Raw genomic sequence first — 22,537 nt, forward strand, 5'->3', positions numbered from 1 at the left:
GGACGTTTCCATTAGATGGAAAAAAGGTTTATTTTGACACTGTTGCAATTTGCAGCAAAAAAAAACAAGCGTAAGAATAGCAGATGGAGGGGTGGAAATTTCCATTTTTTTAAACAGACACAGTAGTTACGAGACTCACTTAACAGTTCACTCAAGGACGTGCTATTTGCAGCTTTTAGATCATTCAGTTTGTACTTTGGTGCCCAAACCTGCAATTAAGTGAATGAGATGACTTGCAAGATTTCGGGTGGTGGTATTTCTTCTCTTATCATACTAATGAAAATAACCATATAGGACTCTGATTGTAATTACAGTGCACTTAGGGTACGGTAGTTACAGTGTAATTACAAAATTTATTACGGTGGTATTTATACCCAGTGAAATAACCTGAAACCATCTGCAGCGCCCGAGGGTAGCTACTGGACACCAGTGGCTCAGGCTGAGTTTGTTTCCCAGAGAATCGTGATTCATTCTCATTCAGGAAGCCAAACAAGAAATAATGATGGTTGCCTCTAGTTACCAGCCAGAGGGAAATCATCTGTGAATAAACCTGCTACTGAACTTGGAGAAGGGATGAGCCGGGGAAGGGAGCGCAAGGTCAGGCCCGGGGCAGCTGTGAGTGCGGAGAGGTGTTTTGAAGGGAAGGGCTGGAGCGGGTGCGATGTGAGCGGGTGGGTGAGGACATTGTCTTTGGATCTTTCTGGATGCAGATGGAGAGACTTAACGACTTTCTAGGCTGGGTGTCAGGTCCGACTCTGACAGCGGTCTTGCTTTGCGCCCTTCAGAAAGGTAATTAAAAAATCATCCTTTTCCCTGATTCTTCCTTTCTTTCTTCCCAGGGGAGCGTGGGGGTAACTGGATGGCCCTGTGCTCCAGAACAGGGAAGCTGGAAGGTGCAGCTGTTAAATGTGAGGAAAGAGGGGGAATGAATTAAAAGCAACCCCCCCCACGCAGCTTTTAAATGCTCAAATAACTCTGAGAAATGAATGCTGCACTCTAGGCTCCCGTGGAACATAAATCCTCACCTGGGGAAAAACACTGAGCTAAACTTTCCTGAGAAATGTGCCTTCAAACCCAGCTCACCATATCTGCCTTGGCCCAGCTGACTCTCAGGCGAGGGCCCTTCTGCTCCGAAATCTTGGCCCATTTGCACAGCGCTCCTTCCTTCTTGCTGGACTTTTTGTCCTGGCAACTCTTCCCAGCCTTGTATTATTTGGGAATTTAATTAATGTTGTGTCTGCTCCCTCTTTGAAATCATTAACGAAGATGTTAGTTAGGATGGGGCCAGATGCTGATTCCTTCTCTCCCCTCGTTCACTTGAATGCTGTTGAGCATTAAGCATCGTGTATGGTCCATCTGACGAAGTCTCTTTGCAGCAGCATGGCTTGCTGGTACTGTTTGAATTCATTCTGGGAAGGAGATGGTTTAGTGCTGCTAATAGTCACTGACTGTCTGGTGAGCACCTTCCATAGAGGAGCAGTGTCGCTGTTCCCAGGGGCTGAAGAAACTGAGGCATGGAGAAGAGCACTCAGGTCCTAGCCTGGGCTCCTTGAGAAGAAGTGACATTTCCAGAGGCTCAGGCCAGTGCCATCACCAGCTAAATGGGCTACTTTCTGTTCTCTAAATCTTTCTGTACTTTCTCTTCTTTTTTCCCTTTTGTACTCTCATATAGTTCTGTGTCACCTTCCTATATTTGGGAGTAAAAGAAGATTCTATATAGTGGGAAAGGGAATAAATATTAATATTTGCTAACGCCCCAAGGGAGGTGTAATCTGAATATATGTGCTCCGTTCGGTGTGGAGGGCTGCTGCCAGCCAGGCTGGGCAAGGAGAAAGGCAGCTGCTGGGGCAGCATCGCTTTGACACCCACTCCCCCCGTTATCTTTAATCCTCCTTTTAAAGACAAAACAGGGCTCTGCTTTTCTTGACCAGGGTAAAGCACCCCTATGCAGAGCAGCTTCCAGCCAAAATGGAAGAGGTCTCAAAGTTTCCCCCAAGCCCCGGCAATGTCTTTGTTGAGAGATTTACTCCACGGACCACATCCGCTCCCAGTTCTGAGCCAGGAGCATCAGTTGCCATGGCGACTTCTTTGGGAAAGTCATATGGGGAGAGTGCTCATGTATTTTTAGCTTTGGGTAATGAAATTTAACAGCTGGAAATAAAGGTGAGGGCCAGCCAGGGTGCCACAGGTTCACGGACCGCTGTTTGGGACCGGCTCTTCAGCAGTGCCAGGGGAAGAGCTGGTGGGGCTGCGTTTGGGAAGGATGCTCAGGCCTGTGGCTCACACTCTGGGTGCTGTGCAGGACAGCACCCGCGAGTACGTCGGAGGAGAAGGAATCGCTATAAAGAAAAGCTGATAAGGAGGTGGTGTTACATGTAAAGATAAAGAAGCGCTGACTGAGGTCATAGCTACTCGTGTACGGTGTGTTCAACCTATAAATAGCTCTTCAAATATACCTCTGCACAAGTGGTATTTATAGAGTGATGAGTGGAAGAAGCTCCATTTGGGGTCAGGAGTTGATGTGTGAAGGATGTTTCAGGCTTGGTCAAAAGTTGAGGTTTCTGAGAGGTATGGACAGAGCTGGACCCCAAATGTGTGGGGTTTTCTCCTCTGATTGAGGCTCAAAGGTTGCAGTGCTGTTAAATGCGCCTTCTGAAATCAGTGTATCTGGAGAGGATACTCACCAGATATTGGCCTTCAGATATCCTACAGCGGAGCCCCTGTACAGACGTAATTTATTCATGTAATTTGGATCAGTCTAACTTGCCTGTAAACTTTTCTGAAGGTAGACTCATATTTTATTTTGTAAAATACTTTGTCGGCTCCCTGCAATATTTTTAGTTCCTTCGTCTTCAGCTGTCAAAAGTTTATTTTAAAATTAATTGATTTGAATGTAATATTTACTGCACTTTAGCTTTCAGCACAGCATATGAAAATAGATTTCACTACAGCTGGCAGTGTCTAATGGGATTCGTTCCTACTCCAAAGGCTCTTTGCATTATGTACTGATACTTCCAGCTGAGCTTGCTTTGAACAGCCTCACTATCTTTTCATATCACCGAGCTTACACCAGCTTGGGCTGGCAGAGAGACAAGGCAAAGCATTTAAGCTTAAAGAAGCCACAGTTGATGCATACCTGAACCCAAAGTGTAGATATTACAGAGCTGGCCCAATAGTCATTGGAATTAATAGGATCTTCCCTTCTTGCGTCAGTGGCCTCTTTGGCTGGGTTAAAAATTGATCATATCTCATTATGATAACCACAGTTGTGGTGAAGATTAAGCAGTGGGTCACAGAAGTGCCCCGGCCCTGGCACATCACCAGGGTATTACACATGGCAGAAAGCAGCACATGAAAATTGGAGCAGACTTTGCTAACGCACTGGTGTTGTTAGTGCAGCCTTTGAATTGTAAAGCTTTAAATAACCTGTTAGCAAAGACGTCACTGAAACCATTTCCCGGTGGGTTATGATGCTCCTGGCTTTTTCCCGGGAGCACCGAGGACCATCCATTACTTTTCACGTGGCCCCGCTGCGGGGGGCTGCTGCCTCCCGTACACCTGGGAGCAGAGGGCAGGGGGAGGTGACGTGCCAGGAGTCCATGGCACTATTGAGAATATTTTCTCATCTGAGGCTTAATGCCTGAACTACCCAGGGCTGGACAAACTTTTTCCATCCAATCTGTTTCCTGATAGAGAACAGAGTATTTTTTAATTAGGCTCTTTTTCCCCAAAAAAACCTGCTGAGTTTTCTCTCCCACTTCTCCAATGAAATGCTTCCACGTGAAGATTAGACTCCTCTGAGCAAAGTTGCAGTGGGTCCCAGCATGCTGGTTTTTCATATATCCTCATTCCCAAAAGAGATATGATAAAGCATCCTGTGTTTTCCTCTCCACAGCATGGTGCAAAGACCATTTAACCAGAACTAAGAAATCAGCGCCTCTTTCTCTCCCCACCTCCAACCAAATCCTTTCAAGTAAACAGGCTCCCAGCTGGCTGAAATGTTAAAATTTCTCTGTTTGGCATTTGCAACAGTCAGATCTGGGGAGCTTGGTGGTGGGGCTTCAAGTTGAGAGGTCTGTGAGGAGCGGGAAACATGCAGAGCTGTCGAGGCGGCAGATGCGTGGGTGTCTTTCAGTGTGCTGCACGAGTGGAGAGCAGCTATCAAAGGCTGGAGGGGGATATGCCTGAATTAAAAAGCAAAACAAAGTCAGATGTCAGAAGATGAGCCAGGCTGAGGAGGAATGATGGAAGCGATTCCTTTGATGCTGTCAGCATTTTTATTGATCTGAGGCTGTTTATTGCTGTAAACCAGTTATAAATTAGAGAAAAGCTATGAAGAGGAGTGAGAAATGGAAATTGCCCGGGTATGGTTTAAAAGATGTACATCCGCATTTATCAGACAAGGGAGAACGTGCGCATCCAGGCTTTGGCTGCAGAGCTCTGTACCCTGCAGAGGAGGCAGTCAGCACCCAACTGTTCCTGTTCACGTAGTTTTGTTGGAGAAAGTTAGAGCTTGGTCTGTCCGTGTGACATGAAGTAAATCTGCCTTGCAGACATGCTGAGGGGCTCGGAGAAGGGCTGCTGGAGAAGCCCCTGGGGCTGGGATTTGCTGTGCAGCCATATGCAGGGAGACTTCACTGTAGATCAGGATGGTTCACCCACAGCAGTCGAGGGCAGATGCTGCAGAAAGAAACAGAGTTCAACGTGTAATGAATAAATAATTTTGCAATGATATTTAGCACAGAAAATAGGCAGCGTGAGTGTGGATGCTGTTGTATTTATGTATCTGCATACAGAGGCGTGCATACATGAGTGCACACCCCCCCATATATATGCGTGCATGAACATACCATGATGTTGACTTGAAATTTTTAATATGCATCATTAACATTAGAAAAGGCAATATATGCTGCTTCTGCGTCCCATGTGTTCAGATGCATTGACCAGGGAGTCCTCCACCATAAGAACTCCTCTTTTTCCTCCTCCTTTACAGAAATCCGTGAAGCTTTCCGGGTGCTGGACAGGGATGGGAATGGCTTTATATCCAAGCAGGAGCTGGGCATGGCAATGCGTTCCTTGGGATACATGCCCAGTGAGGTGGAGCTGGCGATTATCATGCAACGCCTTGACATGGATGGTAAGTCCTCGCTGTTGGTTCTTCTCTGTTACCGGTGGAGGGGGGCTTTCCCAGGGCATTGCAGCCCATGTTTTTGGCTCAAAGAGTTTACGGTCACCAAGGAAGGACTGGGGAGGAAGCCATGAAATGTTGCCTTTCACCCCAGCAAGGAAAGGGCAGACAACCGTGAGCCATCAACCTCCCGTAGATAAAGGACGACCGTGAGCCATCAACCTCCCGTAGATAAACCTGCCTCTCAGGCAACCCATGCAAGGGAGATGGAGCATCTTTTATTTGACTGGCTGATACAGTTGGGTGAAGACAGACCAGCTCTTGCAACCTTTCTCTGCAGAGTTGCAAGCGGTCTTTTGCAAGGCTGTTGTAACCTTTCATTTCTGGGCAGCAGCTGGACCAGTGACTCTTACTGGGAGATGACCTGGGTGCATAACCAAGCAGAGCTGCCCGGTCCTGTGGCCTCACCGCTCCTTGCAAGTAAAAGATGCTGTGGATGGGAGCTGTGCTGTGTCGTAATGGAGTGTTGATGGTTTTTGAAGGAGAAGTTTAGAAGGGTGGAATAATTTTGAGCAAAGTCCTGCTGTGAGATCTCGTCAAAAGATTACTAAGAGGTAATAAAAGAAACAGAAACCACCATTAACGGGAAGAGAGAAATGCAGCATCAGGATGCTGGAGCCAGGGGGGGCTTTTTAACTGCTGCAAAGCTACAATCAGAGCTGATCACAACAAGCGGGCTGTCTTTAAAATGTCCTTGGTCAGAGCAGGAAGGGAGACTTTCCTGATGCCTGAAATGTGCAGGGAAGCTGGGATATGGATCCGACCTTCTCCCTCCCTTCTGCAGGCGGCCGCAGCAGGGTGGAAACACTATGCAAAGTTAGATGAAATAATGCTAAACTGGAGTGCTGGATGCAGCCCCGGTCTGAAGGGGGATGCTCGGCAAGCCGATGTGCGCCAGCATCCTCGGGGAGACTGCTGAGAGAAGAGCCCATGGGAGATGGTGGCAGCAGGAGTGAAGCTCTCCTACCTCCCTGGGGATATCTGAGTCGAATGCCCCCATGAGGTGCACAGTACAACTATATTCATCAGGCCAGGAGAAGCGGGGAAGAAGCTGTCAGCCTGCTCGAGGGTGTTCAGCATCTCCCCTAGAGCAGGGAGGCAACATAATGCAAAACCTGGTGGATAGAGAAGATCAGTTGTTGAAATGATCTCATTCCTAAAAGAAAAGAAAAAAAAATCCATGGCCTTTAAAAGCCTTTTCTCCAAAAATTATTGTTTGTACCTTGTTATGTTCTGCTGGCCTTTCCTAGCAGACCAGGTGATTTCTCTTTAGGTTTTGCAAAGGCCAGACTCAGCATGGTGCCAATTCATGGGGTCTTTTACCGAAACTCTGTTCTTTTTTGGAAAAAGAGTGCTGTGGACTTGGCTTCCAGTTTTGATTCATCTCCAGTTATTCCCTGACTCTCATTCTTACAGACTTGAGACTTTGGCACTCTTTCGTATACACTCCTAGTGTGCAGGGACCTGTAATCGGAGAGGTGGAGTTAAAACGTAGAGTAATGGGCTGCAGATGGAAGGTGTTAAATTCCTGTTTGAGACCTTTCAGAAAGCTCGATGGGTTTTCTGCAGAGATGGGAGGTGATCCTCCATCTCTTCCATCTCAACAGTTCCAACAGCTCCAAAGATACAGTCTGGCTGAACTGGGTGTTTTTATTGTTCTTATGTCTCAGCTGCCTGTTGTTGCAGTATTTTGAGCAGAGGGTTTTGCGGCTGGACACGAGTCTGTGCTATGTGAAGGTCAAATGGGCCATACATTGAAAAAAGACAGGGTAATGGGAAATTCCTTAGGCACTGAGCGAATAGGGGAATATTATGTGAAAGATTTACCTTGCCTGCAAATTGAATTAATACTGTATGGCTTGAATTAATATTATATGGCTTATGGCTACTTTTTCTCCGATGGATTGTCTTCATTTTTTTCTGGGATTTAGCTTGAAATATGTAGTGAGCACCAGCAATAGCTTCCTCCTGCCGCTCCCACTGTGCGTGAGCATCATTCGGTAGCGGGGCTTGAACCCAACGAGCTCCCGGGGATGTCAGTCGTGCCCTGCGCTCCCCAGGACAGCCTTACCCTCCTTCCCCTATACTCCTGTTGAGGGTTGCCGAATTTTTCCAAGGCTTTGGCTCAGCATCAGGTGGGTGGGAAGCTCAGCTGGATGAAAGGTCACGTTCAAGGAGGAGTCCCCTGTGGTCAGGAAAGCCAAGGGGGAGGCGGTAATCCTCCTGTGCATCCCCCAGCACCTGACATGAATTATGATGTGACGGCAGGTAGCGTAGCCAGACGTCTGTTTCTTCACGCAAGGCTGCTGCCAGTGTCTGCTAATAATGAGGTAATACAATTGGCAGTGGTTTATATTTAATCTGAACCAGCCTGCACAGACCTAGTGCAAACATACGGTTTTCATCAGGAATTACCTTGGGAGTGCATTCACATTGCAGGATGGCAGAGTGGATGTATCTGCCGTGGTTTATTTAACTGATGGGCTTCAAATAATGAGCAACTGGAGCTGGTCTGAATTTGGTTTTCATTGCAAACCCTGTTTTCTGTAGAGATAAGGAGGGAGGCTCAGCCCGGTCTAGGTCAGGCTGAGGAGACATTTGCGCTGTGGGAGCAGGATGGCTAGGTTGGTCAAAATATGTTTTAAGAGGAGCATATGCAATGTATGCTGGAGTGGTTTTGTGGCTGAGCATAAACTGATATGACAAGAGCATTTCACACCTGTGTGTCACCTTCTGCCACAAAGGATCTCACCGAGCTCAGTAAATAACATGGGGATCAACTCCAGAGACGCCCAAGGAGAGTTGCTTCTGGGGCTGTAGTGTGTAGCTGTTCAGTAGCACACAGTGAGCCTCCAAATCAGAGCAGAAATGAAGGTGCATTTCATAATTCATGGCATTCAAAGGCAAAATGTAGTTCGTTAGAAAATGCTGCATGGACTTAAGTGAAAATGGCAATTGCACAGCTTGGATTTTTGCCCAGGAACCCTTCACAGGTGTCATATCGCTTTTAATGCCTCCGTGGGTCTTGAGTGCTACCATCAGCCTTCCTTCACAGGTGATGTGCCAGCAGCCCTGGCATTGACAGGGTGGAAGTGAGTGCAATGAGGGGGTTTGCCCACACAGAACATCATGGGGTGATGCTGAGGATGCTCAAGAGCTTCCAAATGTCCTCCAGGGCTCAAAGCGGCAGGAGGGGACTCCTGCCTGTTGGGAACTCAAGGATGCAGGTTGTCCCATGCTGTGAAGCCCATGGCACACAGAGAGGCTTGGGTTACTTATCTGCTAGACTTTGATGCCATGACATGGCAAAGCTGTCACAGGGCTGGGGTCGAGGGAGAGAAGTTTAGCCAAGAAATGGTGAGATCGAACTCCAGGATGAGTTTGGGGTCATAAACAAAGCAAGATATATTTTCCTGTGCACAAGCAAGTGTAAACTCACAGCAAATCCTACATTAAGAAGCATCAAAACCAGCTTCCCATCCCCAGAGATGGCTGTCAAATATTCCCAAGAGATTGACTGCATAGTTGCACGTCGACTTGGCTTTTTTTACCCCAACAGCTGAGGCGAGTTTGGGCCACTGGGGCAGGAGATGTTTCATTCCCATGCTGTGGCAAGGGGTGACTGATGGGAGCTGGTGGTGGCACGCGGGAAGCCCTCAGCCTTGGCCGTGCCTTGTCCTGAGGACATGCCACAGCCCTGCAAAGGACCACGCTCCCAGCTACATTTGCCCTCTTAGCGTGGCTTTGCTGAATGCAGCTATTTCCAGTGAATATCTAATTCTTGCCAGTCCTCACTGGAGGAAGGCAGGCATCAGAGGCTGGAGTATCCACTGCATTTCCTACAGACGCCTTCTCCACCTTTTCTTCCAACTCTCTTTGCTGTTCTGCAAGGCATGCTTCACCCAGGTGAAGAGGAACGCAGCTGCCACAGAAGGAAATATTATAGTTGGCATAAAAAACTGAATTAGGGAGAAAAATTAGAATATACTTGGAATATTTCAAGGTCTCAAGAGAAGTCTCATAAATCATCAGAAACACCCTTTTATGAATTACCAGAAGATGCTATGGCATTGCTCTGATGGGGGAGATGAAAGTACCAAAACAGAACAGAAGGCCTCTTTTGGGGAATGAGAGTGAGGAATGGTGGTTCCGTCACTCAGAGGATGAGATTCACATTAGGCCAAAGCTTTGCTTACATCTTGATAGAAGTGGTGCATGACTGTGTGTCAGCAGAAGGTTGTTCAGTATAGCTGGGCATCTCTCCAGTGTGCTGTGCCTTTTAGGGACATATTGTTTGCTTTTGGTCTGGAAATAGAGGTCAAATTTTACTTTAGTCTATACCCCTGATTTGCTTTATCCTTAGACATAATTAGGTATTGCGTGAACGTAAATACTGCAGACTATGAGAGGTACATACATTTCCATCTGCAATCTGGAGAATGACCTGAAATATTCTGCCAGTATGTGGAAAGGAAAATATTGTATATATTTATGTGCTGGAAAAGAAATTATTTGTAAATTCTTCCGATTGGCAGTAATGCTAATAAAAATGCAGAGAAATGGCACATTAAATGTGTTGCCGTATCTGGGATGCCTACTCTTTAAGCAGACTTTCACAATAAAATAGATGAATGTGTGACTTAAGTGTCAAATTGTTTCATTACAACATAAGACACTTCTATCTGAGGAATAAAATAAGCACTCAGTGTACTAATTAGAGGAGCAGCTGGTTTTCAGTACCCTGGAAAAATAACTTCAGGCTAACACAAGAGGGAAAAAAAACCCCAATGTGTCACATTTTTTATTATAGTACAAATAGGAAATACTTTGATCAAGCAGAAGACAAGCTGGTTTCATCAGCGTACAAGCGAGCTACCTGTTACCTTTTATCACATTATGTGATGCGTCAGCAGTAGTAGCAAAAATACAGCTATGACATCCTTATGAGCAACAAAAAACAGGAGAAAGAAATCCCAATTTAAAATTCTGCATGTTCCCAAGCTGCTTTGCAATGGCTCTTTGTGGAGCAGGGAATTGAAGGGGGGGGGGAAACAGTAAGCTATTCACGGTGACCCTGGCAAAAGAGATTCTGCAGGTATGCAGCTCTCCCAGGAGGCACTACTTCTGAGGTTCATCCAGCTTTGGGCAGCCCCACGGTTGCAATAGGGTTCTGCAGATTTATTGTCTTCTTATGCTTTGCATGCAGAAGTTGTGCTGCTGAGGTGCTGCCCCGCACAGCGAGGCATACACACACTTGCTGTGATCCCCTTTGGAAAGGGAATAAACGGCAGCGACATAGCTGCATGGCGTCAAGGGGTGGTGTCAGTACACTGTCACCCTAAAAGTCAGTTCTCCCAGCTGTTGTACTGCTGTTGGATCAAGGATTGTACATAGACGTTGCTTTGGTTTGCTTGTACTTGCTTCCCCACACGAGGGAAGGGACATCAAATTTGGGTGCTCCACTGGCTGGAGCATGTATGCTGTGTCACAGGGGTGGGAACACCCAAAGGACCTGGACTGGGAGATCTGGAGAACTGTGTCACAGGGGTGGGAACAACCAAAGGACCTGGACTGGGAGATCTGGAGAGAGAATAAACCTCTCTTCTAAAAATTGAGTGCTGAGCCTTCCCCTGTGGCCTGCTTTGCCCTCAGACGTTGCACGGCCAAATCTTTGCTTCTGTCCAGAAGATCATCTTGCCCTGTGTGGGACAACGGTGACATTCACAAGCTGAAAACATTTTATCTCTTTCTTTTGTGTCTCCCTCTCTTCTTCTTTTCTTTGTTGTTCACACACACACACACGCACTTTACTGCCATGGATAATTCCTTGTGTTTCAACATTTCAACATGAAACTGTGTAAAATAGCCCGGGCTGCTGGAGGTAGACCAGAAACAGTTTACGTGTTTAAAATGCAGAGTTAATAAGAAAAGCATGGACAGGTTGTTGCCGGCTTTGGGTTTGTCCTCTGTACTCAAAGGCCTCTGATTTTTATATGTGAGAAATGATCTAGCAACATTCAGCATGGTTGTCCTTTAAAGTGTGTTGCTGAGCTGAGAAACTTGGTCGGTGAGATGGATTTGATGAGACTTGTCTTTATTTATAGAGGCCACTTTCTTCGTGTCTGCTCTGATTTGTAAAATGGAGATTATCATATTACGTGTTCTTGCTGCAAAGAATGAAGAGTAATTATTGTTGCTGGTGAAGCAAGTCAGATTTGCAGCTCAGTACCGGGAAGAGGCTCATAAGTAATATCAAATTCTGTCTTCGATGCAGTGCCTGGATGGCTGAGTGCAGCCGTGTTGAATAGACAGGACAAGAGGAAACACTGAATTGCAGTTCCCTCCCTGTAACCTGTCCACCCTGTGCTCCCATGGGGCAGAGTCCTCTACAAAACACAGCACGCGATCTGTGATCTGTCTCACGCAGGCATGCCTTGTAATTTGTTTGCATCCTTGTTTAATTTTATTTATTCCTTAAAATGCAGTATAACTGGTATTACGATTTTGGTTTCACAGAATGCATATGCCACAGGGAACACACATATTCCTCTGTTTTAATGAGCCTGTGACTTGCTGGTCGTATCAAAGTTCTGCCAAGCTGTCTGATAGCTGCCGCGATGCACACAGAGCTCTTCTGCTATTCCCAGGGCCTGGGGAGCAAAAATAATTAAAGTCCTGGGTAGTTGGGACGTGATTTTGCCCCTCTTGATCCATTTGACAAAGGGATCTACTGGTTACAACTCGCAAGATACAAGAGTTCGGCGAAGATCTGCAAAATGAGCCCGCTTGGTTTTACGTGCCAGGTGCCTTTGCACAGGGGAGAGGCTCCCGGGGGACGCGGGGCGGAGGGGACGGGGGCGGCTTGCAGCGGCCCTCAGCAGGCTGCAGTGCCTTTCCCTGCAGGACGGCTGGTCACAGGGACGGTAATTGGGGCGTCCTGTGGCTTCCCAGAGAGAAGTTGGCACGCTGCTTGGCAGGTGTCTGATGGAATTGGAATTTAGTGCCTTTCCCTGCAGGACGGCTGGTCACAGGGACGGTAATTGGGGCGTCCTGTGGCTTCCCAGAGCCGGCGAGAAGTTGGCACGCTGCTTGGCAGGTGTCTGATGGAATTTTTTTTTTTTTTTTTACCGCAGTCACTGTTTTTGTTGGACTTTTCTTCTAGCCGAGCACCAACAAGCATCCTGCTTGTTTTAGTGCGTGTGGTGGATCACGGGACACGTCACACCTAGCGCCGCAGAGGCAGAGCCCCCAGTCCTCTTCAATCTCTGCCTCGCAGGTCAGCTCCTGGACAGGCTCCCCTTGGGCAAACATGGGGAGTTAATAGATTTTTTTTTTTTTAATGGGGAAGCAAACAAGTCCTCTGCAGCCGTTTCCTCTTCCTTGCAAGACGAGCCAACGGGCTGTCAAAATGAGTAACTCTCAAGGTCCTTTTCTCGGTGTCATGATGGATGCACCCCCGGCTCTGTCTTTCTGGGCTCTGTTTGGGCCTTTCAGACCCCATGGAAATTTCCTCCTCCAGGAACATATGTCTGTACAATTTGCTAATCTTCTGTGTGTAGTTGTCATTGAAGCAGAGCAGCCGGCTCCGCACAGCCACTCCTAAAACCACAGGACATGGAGGTGCCCTTAAGGGACAGTTAGGGCTCCAGTGGAGAAGTTTCACCTCTTTCTTCAGCTCCAGTGAAGTTTTTCCTTCAAAAAGCAGTCACTAAAGCTGTAGGATGTATGGCAGAGCTGGTGAACAGTAAAAGAGTGGCCGATGGATACACCTCCACTGTTCCCAAGGAGCAAGAGAAACAAGGTATTGTATTTTTTACATGTATGCCTTGACAGGGAATATCAGAGACCCTCTGCAGATGGCTCTGGGGCAGAAACTCCCAAGGGAATGCAAACAGGACTCTTTGGAACTAAGAGATAGATGCTCGTTGTCATCCTTCTCCATCCTGGGGAGTGGTTGCACGTCCCGTGCCTGTGGATCGCTGCGTAGGCAGGCAGGGGAGGCCTACCACCCGGCTCTGCTGGCAGCCTCCTTTCTGGTAACGTTTGGTAACATTTGGGAAGGTGATGCTTCGTGCCTCAGTTTCCCCACTGCAAAACAGCTGTGTCAGCATTGTAGTGGAGCTTTGTCTCTTCATTTCAGCCAATTTCATGGATGTCTAGAACTAAAATTGTTTTCAAAGTCGAAAGTTTTATGAAAGACTTTCCCTAGTTCTCGTTGAAGTTATGGATTGAGGCTGAAATTAGGCAGAAAGTCTCCGGGTCGTGCTGGGGAAAGGGTCAGGCTGGCAATCAGGCTGTTCTCCTCTGACCTTAAAATGTCTGAAACCAAAATACTCGTCTGGGAAATATCCTGTGGCTGGAGCTTTTCTGTGCAAATCCTCTGCATCATTTCAAGACACAGCAGCAACAGCCTTCACCAGACTGTATTATTACTGCACGGGTTGCTTTATGGGTGCAAACAATGACACAGACCGGGACAGAGAGTCACTGCAGCTAGCTATTAAGAGAATAAAAATAAACAGGAGTGTTGTGTGCGCCTGGGACCCAAGCTGCAAAAGACTAGCTCATTAACTTTAAATATATCACCTAGCTGCACTCTGGAGGTCAAATTCGAGGAAAAAAAAAAGTGTGAATACTTATCAGTCTACACACAGCAGATCTTCATCTCCGTTTAAATGTGTGCATCATTTTAGTGCCATGGCAAGAAACTTTTAAGGAGGAGGGAGAGCCCGATTATCCTGAGACTGGCCAGGGAAAAGACTTATTTAGGAGGCAGTCAGGCCAGGTTATGCAGGCTCCCAGTTTAATGCACAAGGCTCTGAAAACCAGGTGTAAGTCTCTGTTCTGCCTTTGGGTGTAGGCGATGCAATCCATGCACGTTTTCGCCCTCTCTTTTTCTTTCCCTCTCCCGCTCTGTCTTTCTCCAGCCCAATGAATATTTAATTACATCATCCAAGGGAGCCGCTCCGACGGGAGACTTTTGGACAGACAGCGGTCAACTGAAGGCTGAGGGTGGGGGTTCTCCCACAGGATGAAGGGCAAGATGGGTTCACGCTGCTGCTCCTCTGAACATTTAAATATTTCTTCAAAGCAGAAGAGCTTTGGCAGGAGAGTTTGCAAGAGCCCACGCACAGGCTGCTGCTACCTGGGACATGGGGATTTGCTGTCCCGGCTCAGCCTGATCCCTCTCTCCTCTTCCAGGTCCCACGTGGTTTGGGGGTGGTCTGCTGCACTCTCCCTGCCCAGCACATCCAACCTGGGCAAACCACTGCTGATGGTAGATCCTGAGGGATCAGGACAAATGTACCAGGAGAAAGGCAGGATGGGGCTCAGGCCACATGGGGGTAGCTTGGCTTGGTGTAAGAGTGCAGCTGGGGGTATTTCGTGCTGCGGTTGCCCTTCTTGGTGCCTTGACAAAGTGACTGCAGTGCTCTGCCTGCCCTCAAACACTTGTGTTTTTCCTGCTAAACATCCTCCAGCAAATGCAACCTTCCTTTCTCCTCTTCATTAAAGTCATGGGGGCTGATGGAAGACGAAATCCTTGGACTGGAGCTGAAAGCCCATCAGCTTAGAAAGAGGGTTGTGATTTTCTGTGCTCAGCTCTGATGCACCAGTGAAGCACAGCACTTCCAGCAAGAGTAAATGATAGTACCTTGAAACCTCTTTGGCCTGGGGATCCGGAAGCACAACCCCAACATGAATGAATTGGGGTTGAAGGCGAGTAGCTTAGGAGAGTAAATCCCCTTTCCAAAGTGCTGGAGGCTCCTTTGGCTCCCCCCAACATACATGTCCAACCCAGAGTTTGCTCCCTGGGAGTGCAGTGGTAGTTTTACAGGCTCCTCTATATGTTGTCATTAGTGCTTTTCCTTTTTCCACATCCCATTGGTTTATTTAGAAGACCTAATGGCCATTTTTCATAGGAGCAGACACCCCTTCCTTGGGGCTGTCATGTCCAAAGCAAATTTTCTTGGGTTGCAGTATCCGGGAGAGCTGGAAAAGAGCTTGGTTTCCCAGCTCCACGCTGCTCTTAGCTGCCGCTCCATCATCTTTGGTGTGCGTGGCATAAGTGGATGTTGAACATGACGTGGGGCCCGATGTTTCCCTGCTGTAGCTCTGTGGAGCTCTGTGGTGGTGGCCAAACTGAGCTCACAGCACGGCAAACATTGATGCTGGGGCTCTTCAAACTGAAATTATCCCCAAGGTCTTTCTGCACCCAGTGAGTGAACAGTGCGCATTGTGACTTTGGCAGGTCCAGGACCCCTTGCTGGCCACGCGTGGTCTTTGGGCACTGAAAAGGTTCCCAGACGACCCAAAGATGTTGCTGGGTGCCTTCAGCATCCTCTTTCCACGATGGAGCAATTAGCCAGGCTCACACGATTGCTCCTGGGGCTGTTGACAGCACATCTAGTTGCTATTCCTTTTTATTATCACATTTGCCTGGTTTTTGTCAGAACTGAGCCAGTGTCTTGCAGGGAGCAAACCTTTGTGGGTATCTGGAAGCACTTAGCGCCCAGCCGATGCTAACGGACTGGTAATGATGAGCAGATCTGATTTGTCTCTGATGATGTGGCCAGCAATGTTCTGAGTCATGGTTTTAGTCATGCGAGGTTCAGCCACGTGATTGCTAACCCCCTTCTGACTCTTTGACTTTAATGCCAGGATTAAGAGGAAGCATTATGGGGAAGAAAAATGTTAGGGCATAACTGTAAGTAAATAAATAAATGTTTTAGGTGGTTTAAAACCAGGGGTTAAGCTCAGCTCTGGTGTTTTGCTAAGATCACCCACAGAAGCAGTGACCGTCCCTCGGCTGATGGGTGGTAACTCGGGGATAGGGTGGCATCTGGATCGCATCCTGCCCGGAACCGCTCTGGTCCTCACCCACCTTTGCCACCTGATGGTCTTCCCCTGCCCCAGCTGATCTGCACCGCTGTGCCTCGAGGTTTCCCTGCCCTCCCAGTTTGTAAATAAGTTATTGTCACTACTGTGTGAGTGCCTTCATCAGTCAGGGACTTCAGCATGGCTTGGGTTTATAAACCTCGTCTGCATTTGTAACTGGTGGGAGCAGGGAGAGGAGAATAGCTGTGACCATTAACTGTGTGAGTGCCTTCATTAGTCAGGGACTTCAGCATGGCTCGGGTTTATAAACCTCGTCTGCATTTGTAACTGGTGGGAGCAGGGAGAGGAGAATAGCTGTGACCATCACGGGACGGGGAGCGCAGCCCGCTCCATCCTGGCCGTAGCTTTTCACCTGCTTGTGCTTACGAGGTTGTTTTCCTTCAGTGTGTTGAGTTCTTGCTAAAGTAGTTAATCTGCTTGGAGGAAGAAGGTGGGGGGAGGATGGGAACAACACACACATTATAAATTGGCTCGGGGGGACGGCGAGGGATTGGAGGTGTGTGATCGCCACTGACAGCAGTATTGTTCGGGGCTTGCTGGATGGCTCGTGGAAAGGAGCAAGGGAAGGTGAGAGCAGCGTAGACAGCACACGTGCTCCAGCCTGGCGTTTTCCTCCCTTCTTCCATCCCTTAAACCCAACTAAAAGTTAATTTCTGAATAAGCCACACATTGCTTGCTCAGAATATCAATTACTCCCAGGCAAGGAGCACATCTGTAGGCACAGCAAAGCCAAACATGGGGACGTGCGCGGTGTTTGATTTGCCTCCAACGCAGATTCTCGAACAGATGCTTGATCTGCACATCGCACATCAGCTTGTAGCTCTCCGTGTACGTGACTATGGCTCGGAGGAGGAAGAGGAGGAAGGCATCTTTTGACTGTACCCAACACAAATTTCAAGCTGAGTGCTCCAGGAGCTGATGGGTGGCCTGAACACTCATAGATCCTATAGGCAATGTGGGTATTGGGCATTACCTGGTTATGCCATGGTTGTAGAGAGCAACCTTGTGCATTTTCACCTTGCAGCCATGCAGAGTTGCACTGGGTGCATCTTGGAGCCTATGTGTTGTTTATTATAATATCTCTCCTGGCTGTTGAATACTATAAAAGGAATTTTCAGCCAAAATTGTGAGTTCTCTTCCTTGATACTGTGATGCTGCAGTCTCCTGAGATCCTGACGGCAGGAAGGTTTGTTTTCTGCAGCTTAAAACAAATGTTAAAGGGCTATTTCTACCAGGCAAAATGTTTTGAGGTCTAGTTTCCTTGCTAGTTAACAGTTTTAATTGAAAAAACAGTCAATAAGGGCATAATGCATTTTGTAATGGCATCATTCTTCTGAGGTGGTGGAAAATGCTATAATTAAGCTGATAATTAAACCCTGTGAAGTTAGTTATGATCCCTGGCAAAGGCACAGGGACGTCATGAGCAAGGGTTTGCCCAAAGTCTAGTTCTGAGTCAGACACAGAGCCCAGGAGTCCTGGCACCCCCTTTCTCATGAGTCATGCGTAGGACTAAGTCCTGCCTCTCCTCTGTGGATGAAATGACATTGTAGAAAATGCAAATTGAATAACTCAATATTTTGGGGTCGCATATGGATAAACCAAATATATGCACGGGCAGGTACTAGAATCTCTTTAGAATGCAAACTGTTTTCTTGCTAATCTGGCTAATTTCTTTAACCCAATTTGCATCATAGTGTATGGTGTTGTTACTGCCTTTCCCTTGAAGTGATGTACTGCAATGTAAATCTCCCTGAATCCACTGTCACCTTGCATTACCTTCCCCAACGTGATCCAACATTCTGTGACTGATACAATCCGACTTGATGTCATAAACTGATGCCTCCCATGGGTAAGCAGAAGGAACACATTTTCTTGCAGCCCATAAATGTTTTAAAGAATGGCTTTCCAAGTGATGGGGTGCCCACCCCTTTCCTTTTCTGTTTAATAAGCTGTCCCAGAAATGAGCTCCATCCTACAAGTGCTCAGCACGCTCCAGCCCTGCAAAGCCCTTCAGCGTGTGCTGAGCCCTGAAGGTGTGAGCAACTTTAGCAGTTGGATGGGGTCTTCCACGTTACGGGATCAAAACTATTATGAATTCCTGCTGGGTTTCCTTTCAGAGCCCCCATCGCTGGCTCACCCCTAGGATATTCACTCTCGTCTTCAAGAAATTATGGGCAGAGCCTAGCGAATAGAGATCACTATTCTGGCACACGAGCATTTTGACTCTGCTTATTTTCACATTGTGTTTCTGTGAAGATAAGGACATGGACAGATTTCAATCAGTGGTGCGTATGCTCAGATCAAGCATATGAAATATAATAAAAAGGAGAGATAGCAGCAGCATGCAGTGCACGTGGTAAAGCTGTCATGCAGGGCTGCTGCAGGTAATGCAGTCGATAGTGACATTTTAATAGTAGCCCTTGCATTGATCTGCGTTAGTCTGATGGTTTATTTAATGATGGTTACCTAATTATTTAGCAACAACAGCTACATGGTGAGGTGGATGCAGTCAGTTCCAGCTGAATTTGAATAAAAAACAACCAAAAAGTCTTACAGTTGCTGATTCTGCTTCCATACTTGAAGGAGGTCTAATATATCTACCCATATCAATTGGCCTAATAATATGTAGGAGGATATGTCTATGGGCTGATAGACAAAGGAGAGACATATAGACATTGAACTACCCTGTTCAGGGAAGCAGATATTTTTAAGATCCTTCAACAGGCATGAATTTCCCTTTTTTTGCCATTTTCATTAAGTATCGCCGTTCTCTGAGGGAGAAGTAATATTTGATACAATGCTCAGATACGCTTCTAACAGCCACATGCCTCATTTACAAAACATACAATATACTGGAGGGGCTTGGGACTGCATAGGCTCGGTTCATTAATGGCAGGAGCAGTTTCCTCTTCCTGCTGATGGTACTGAAGTTGTGTCTACACTGCCTGCTCTGCATGCTAGGCACACAGGGCTTTTAAGAGATGGATGCTAATGGAAAGCTGAAATGAAATGCCTTGTGGATTCACAATAGTCTGGCTCTTCTCTCTGCGTGTACTCCCTTCCTCTGGAGGATGGGGTTGGCCCTGTAAAAGCTTTGCAGAGACCTGGCTGTTCGGCGGCTCTGTGGAGGGGAAGAGTCCTGGCCGCACTGATGGCTGCTGTCCTCCTGCCAAAATTGTTTTTTTGACAAGTGGCTTGCCTACAAACTCTCTGGGCCTGGGGAATGACTTATTCATCTCTATTTGTGCATCACCTGGTCCTGTCTTCAGGTATGGGTACGCCACAACACGGGCCATTCATTGGGATAACAACAAATGTGGGTCTCTAGGCACCATGAAGTTGATGTAGGAGGTACCATAGGGCATGTATGGGTCCATGATATGCAGCAGATCCAGAGCAGCATGTTGGACATTGGCACTAAGTGGTACTTCAGTGAAAACACTGATCTTTTTCTTTCATTCCAGGGGATGGCCAGGTTGATTTTGATGAATTTATGACTATTCTGGGACCTAAGCTCGTATCATCAGAAGGCAGAGATGGCTTTCTGGGAAATACAATAGACAGCATATTCTGGCAGGTAAGTGGTCTTTTTTTTAAATGCAACTTTAGCCAACTATCAATAGCTTCCAGAATTGATTTGTTGAGGAGCACAAGATGTTTTGCTAAGCATGAATGCTTGTGTAAAGGCTACTCGGGTCCCTCTCACTGTGTGCTGTGTAAGATGATCCCGTGTTGCTGGAGGGACCTGCTCTCAGCTAAGCCCTGTGTGGGAGGAAGGAAAAGCACTTACTGCGGATGAACTGCAGTTGAACACAACAAAGCACCCAGTTATTTGTGCAACATGTTTGGGAGCATTCTGGAATTCATTTTTGGAAGAGAAAAACATTTTTCTCAATGAGTCTCTTGAGTTAGGAACCTTGAACCTGTCTGGCTGCTCTCAGAAATGTGCCATTGTTCAACGTCCCTTGGCTGTGGCGGAGGGATGCTCCAGGCAGAGTGAGGTGTGCCATGCAGGTCACATCTGATCGGTGCTTCTGGGGTTAATTCAGGTCCGAGGGTGAGGATAATGATGTTGTGCCAGTGCAAGTTTTACCCATGGTGCTGCCCTGGGGTGGTTTGGTCCTGCCGGATTCAGGCATTGGAGGGGAGGCAGGTCTGGCAGCAGGAGCTGCCTCAAGTCTGTTGTGCAGTGTGATTTTAAACACTGGAAAAGCAAGGACAGTCCAGGCTGTTATGGTGGGGATTAAAAATCTCCCAAAACACAGAGCTGCACATTTCTTGCCAATGGATTAAATGTGTGGCCTCCTGTGACATTACTGCTCATTTCATTGATCAACCAACAGCCTTTGCTTGCTAATAAACTTTGGCTGTTACCAAGTTTATGTGAATCAAAAGAGTCAAACCTAGATATAAGCATTTCTGTCTTCTTTTACTACCCTCCAGTACTGTCCAGACTGAATTGGGTGGAGTTTTGTAAAAGTCTTTTAAAAGTTTTTTAAAAACTTGTTCCTAGCCTCTTGGCACGTGATAGAAATAACCACGGAAATCCTGGTCTGGATTCTAGTATTCAGTCATCAAAGCAAGAGTTTGGCATTGGTGAAGCTGCAGTGGTTTGTAATGTGTCTGGGGGGATGCGAGAGCTCAACTCACACCACGAAGGGCAGGGCTGTGGCAGTCACGAATGTTTTATTGCCTCCATTGCACCGTGCAAGCCTCATCCCAGCACATGAGCAACGGGAGCAACACCATCCCGTCCCACTGAGCCATTGGTGCCTTCCAGACCCCCCAGCAAGACTGGCCTCGCCAGAGCCCTTCAAGAAGCAAAAATAACCGTTGGGAAAATCAAGTTCATGAGCTGACCTCTTTGGTGAAGAAGCAGAGAAGTCTGGAGCCCTCCCTGAAATTCAGCTCACAGGTTAACCTGCTGCCATTTAGTGACCCTTCAGCCCATGTAAATGCCTGCAGTGGCTTTGCTCAGAGAAAGCGAGGAAGGGAGGATGTGTGCTCTGGTTTTAGAGCAGCAGGACTCCTGAACTCAGCTTTTGCCTTGCACTTCCATGCAGCAGGGACCATGGCCCTTGTGTCCCCCCAGGCTGGGGTGGGATGAGTGAAAAGAGTGCAGAGACTTCAGGCAACTGGCCCCACAGTGGGAAGGGACAGCCCTGGGGGTTGTCTGCAGGCAGCGAAGCTTTGACTGAATTGCACAAGTACTTCAGGGCCTCGGAAAAAAAAGTTTATGGTCTTCTACTTGTAAGGGTAAAAATACATCTCTCTACATAGCACTTTCTTGGATTTCAAAGCCCTTGAAGGGAAGGCTTTATCTCACATTTCATTTCTCCTGGGGTAGGAGAGCTCATGAATAATACAGTAATTTTGCTGCTTATTCCTAAAGAAAAAGCAAGGATAAAACCATGTCGGGAAGTGCCATTCAGGGAACAGGTTCCCTTTGCCCATTCCTACCTGGCTTTACCCTAGCCCTGTGCAGGGCCATAAGTCACCTCGTCTTTAAGCAAAGCATTTACGCATCTGCATTATCTCCTGTGGGATTACATCTGATTTGAAACAAAGCCCTTTTAGGAATCGGGGCCTGGCTGTGTTTCCCATATCCCCTTGATGTGCAATTTTCACATTCGCTGGAAAGGGATGGCATGGAGAGGGGGATGAGTTTGGGTTGCTGATAGAGCACTTCACCCCTGCAGTCATCCCCAAGGAATGATTTTAAGGAGGGGATGGTGCCCATAAGCCTGTAGTTGTGACTGGTGCTAGGTGACAAGGGCAGCAAGGGTGGGACAAGAAGGGACAACTCTGCCTTGGTGTCAGCTGGCCAGGCAATGCTACCAACAAACCTCACCCCAAAACTGCAGGCAGAAAAAGGCATCCTGAAGAGGCTCTTATGTCAGTCGCAGAAGAAAAAAGTCAGGAGAGAAAATCCATGTTAGCATCCAGAAAGTGCCTTCTCCCCTTCCATCCAAACAGCTTCTCTCCAACTGTCAACAATTTTGGCTCTCAGGGTATTTTTGCCGAGGGTCCAGCTCCATACTGTGGCACTTCTGTGCAGACTCTGTTCCAAGTGCGCCTTAATAACACTTTAAATAATGCAATGACAGAGTTAAATAATAAACAGCAGCAGCAGGAGAGAGGAATTCAAAGGAACAGGCAAGGGCCTGGAGATGCATTTGCAGACGAAGCTGGGAGTGAGTTGGTGGGATACAGGAAGGCGGTTCCAGATGGCAGAAGCTGCAGAGGGGAAGGATCTTACAACAACAGCAGTGGGGCTGCAGGAGACGGGGAGGGGGTAGAAACAGTAGAAGAACAGGGAGGAGAGAGAGGGATCATGCGTGGAAAAGGCGGGCTTGAAATAATAGGGAAAGGGTGCATCCCTCCTATCGTATGTGTTGCCTAAAGAGCGATGGCCAGCCCAGTAGAAGCAGGGTTCGGCCAAGACCTGAGTGC

At 47.4% G+C, this 22,537-nt stretch overlaps 1 protein-coding gene across 2 annotated transcripts in view; it reads left to right on the forward strand.

The window, feature by feature from the left end:
• The window catches only part of CALN1 (calneuron 1), a 137,348-nt gene that overhangs the window by 59,618 nt on the left and 55,193 nt on the right, over positions 1–22,537 (forward strand). For both annotated transcript variants that reach the window (XM_009276394.1, XM_009276395.1), the window contains 2 exons: positions 4,994–5,137; positions 19,549–19,661. In XM_009276394.1, the coding sequence (XP_009274669.1) occupies positions 4,994–5,137; positions 19,549–19,661 (257 nt within the window). The remainder of the gene's footprint in view (positions 1–4,993; positions 5,138–19,548; positions 19,662–22,537) is intronic.

This window comes from Aptenodytes forsteri, unplaced genomic scaffold (assembly GCF_000699145.1).
Source record: "Aptenodytes forsteri isolate BGI_AS27 unplaced genomic scaffold, ASM69914v1 Scaffold209, whole genome shotgun sequence".
NCBI classification, from domain to species: domain Eukaryota; kingdom Metazoa; phylum Chordata; class Aves; order Sphenisciformes; family Spheniscidae; genus Aptenodytes; species Aptenodytes forsteri.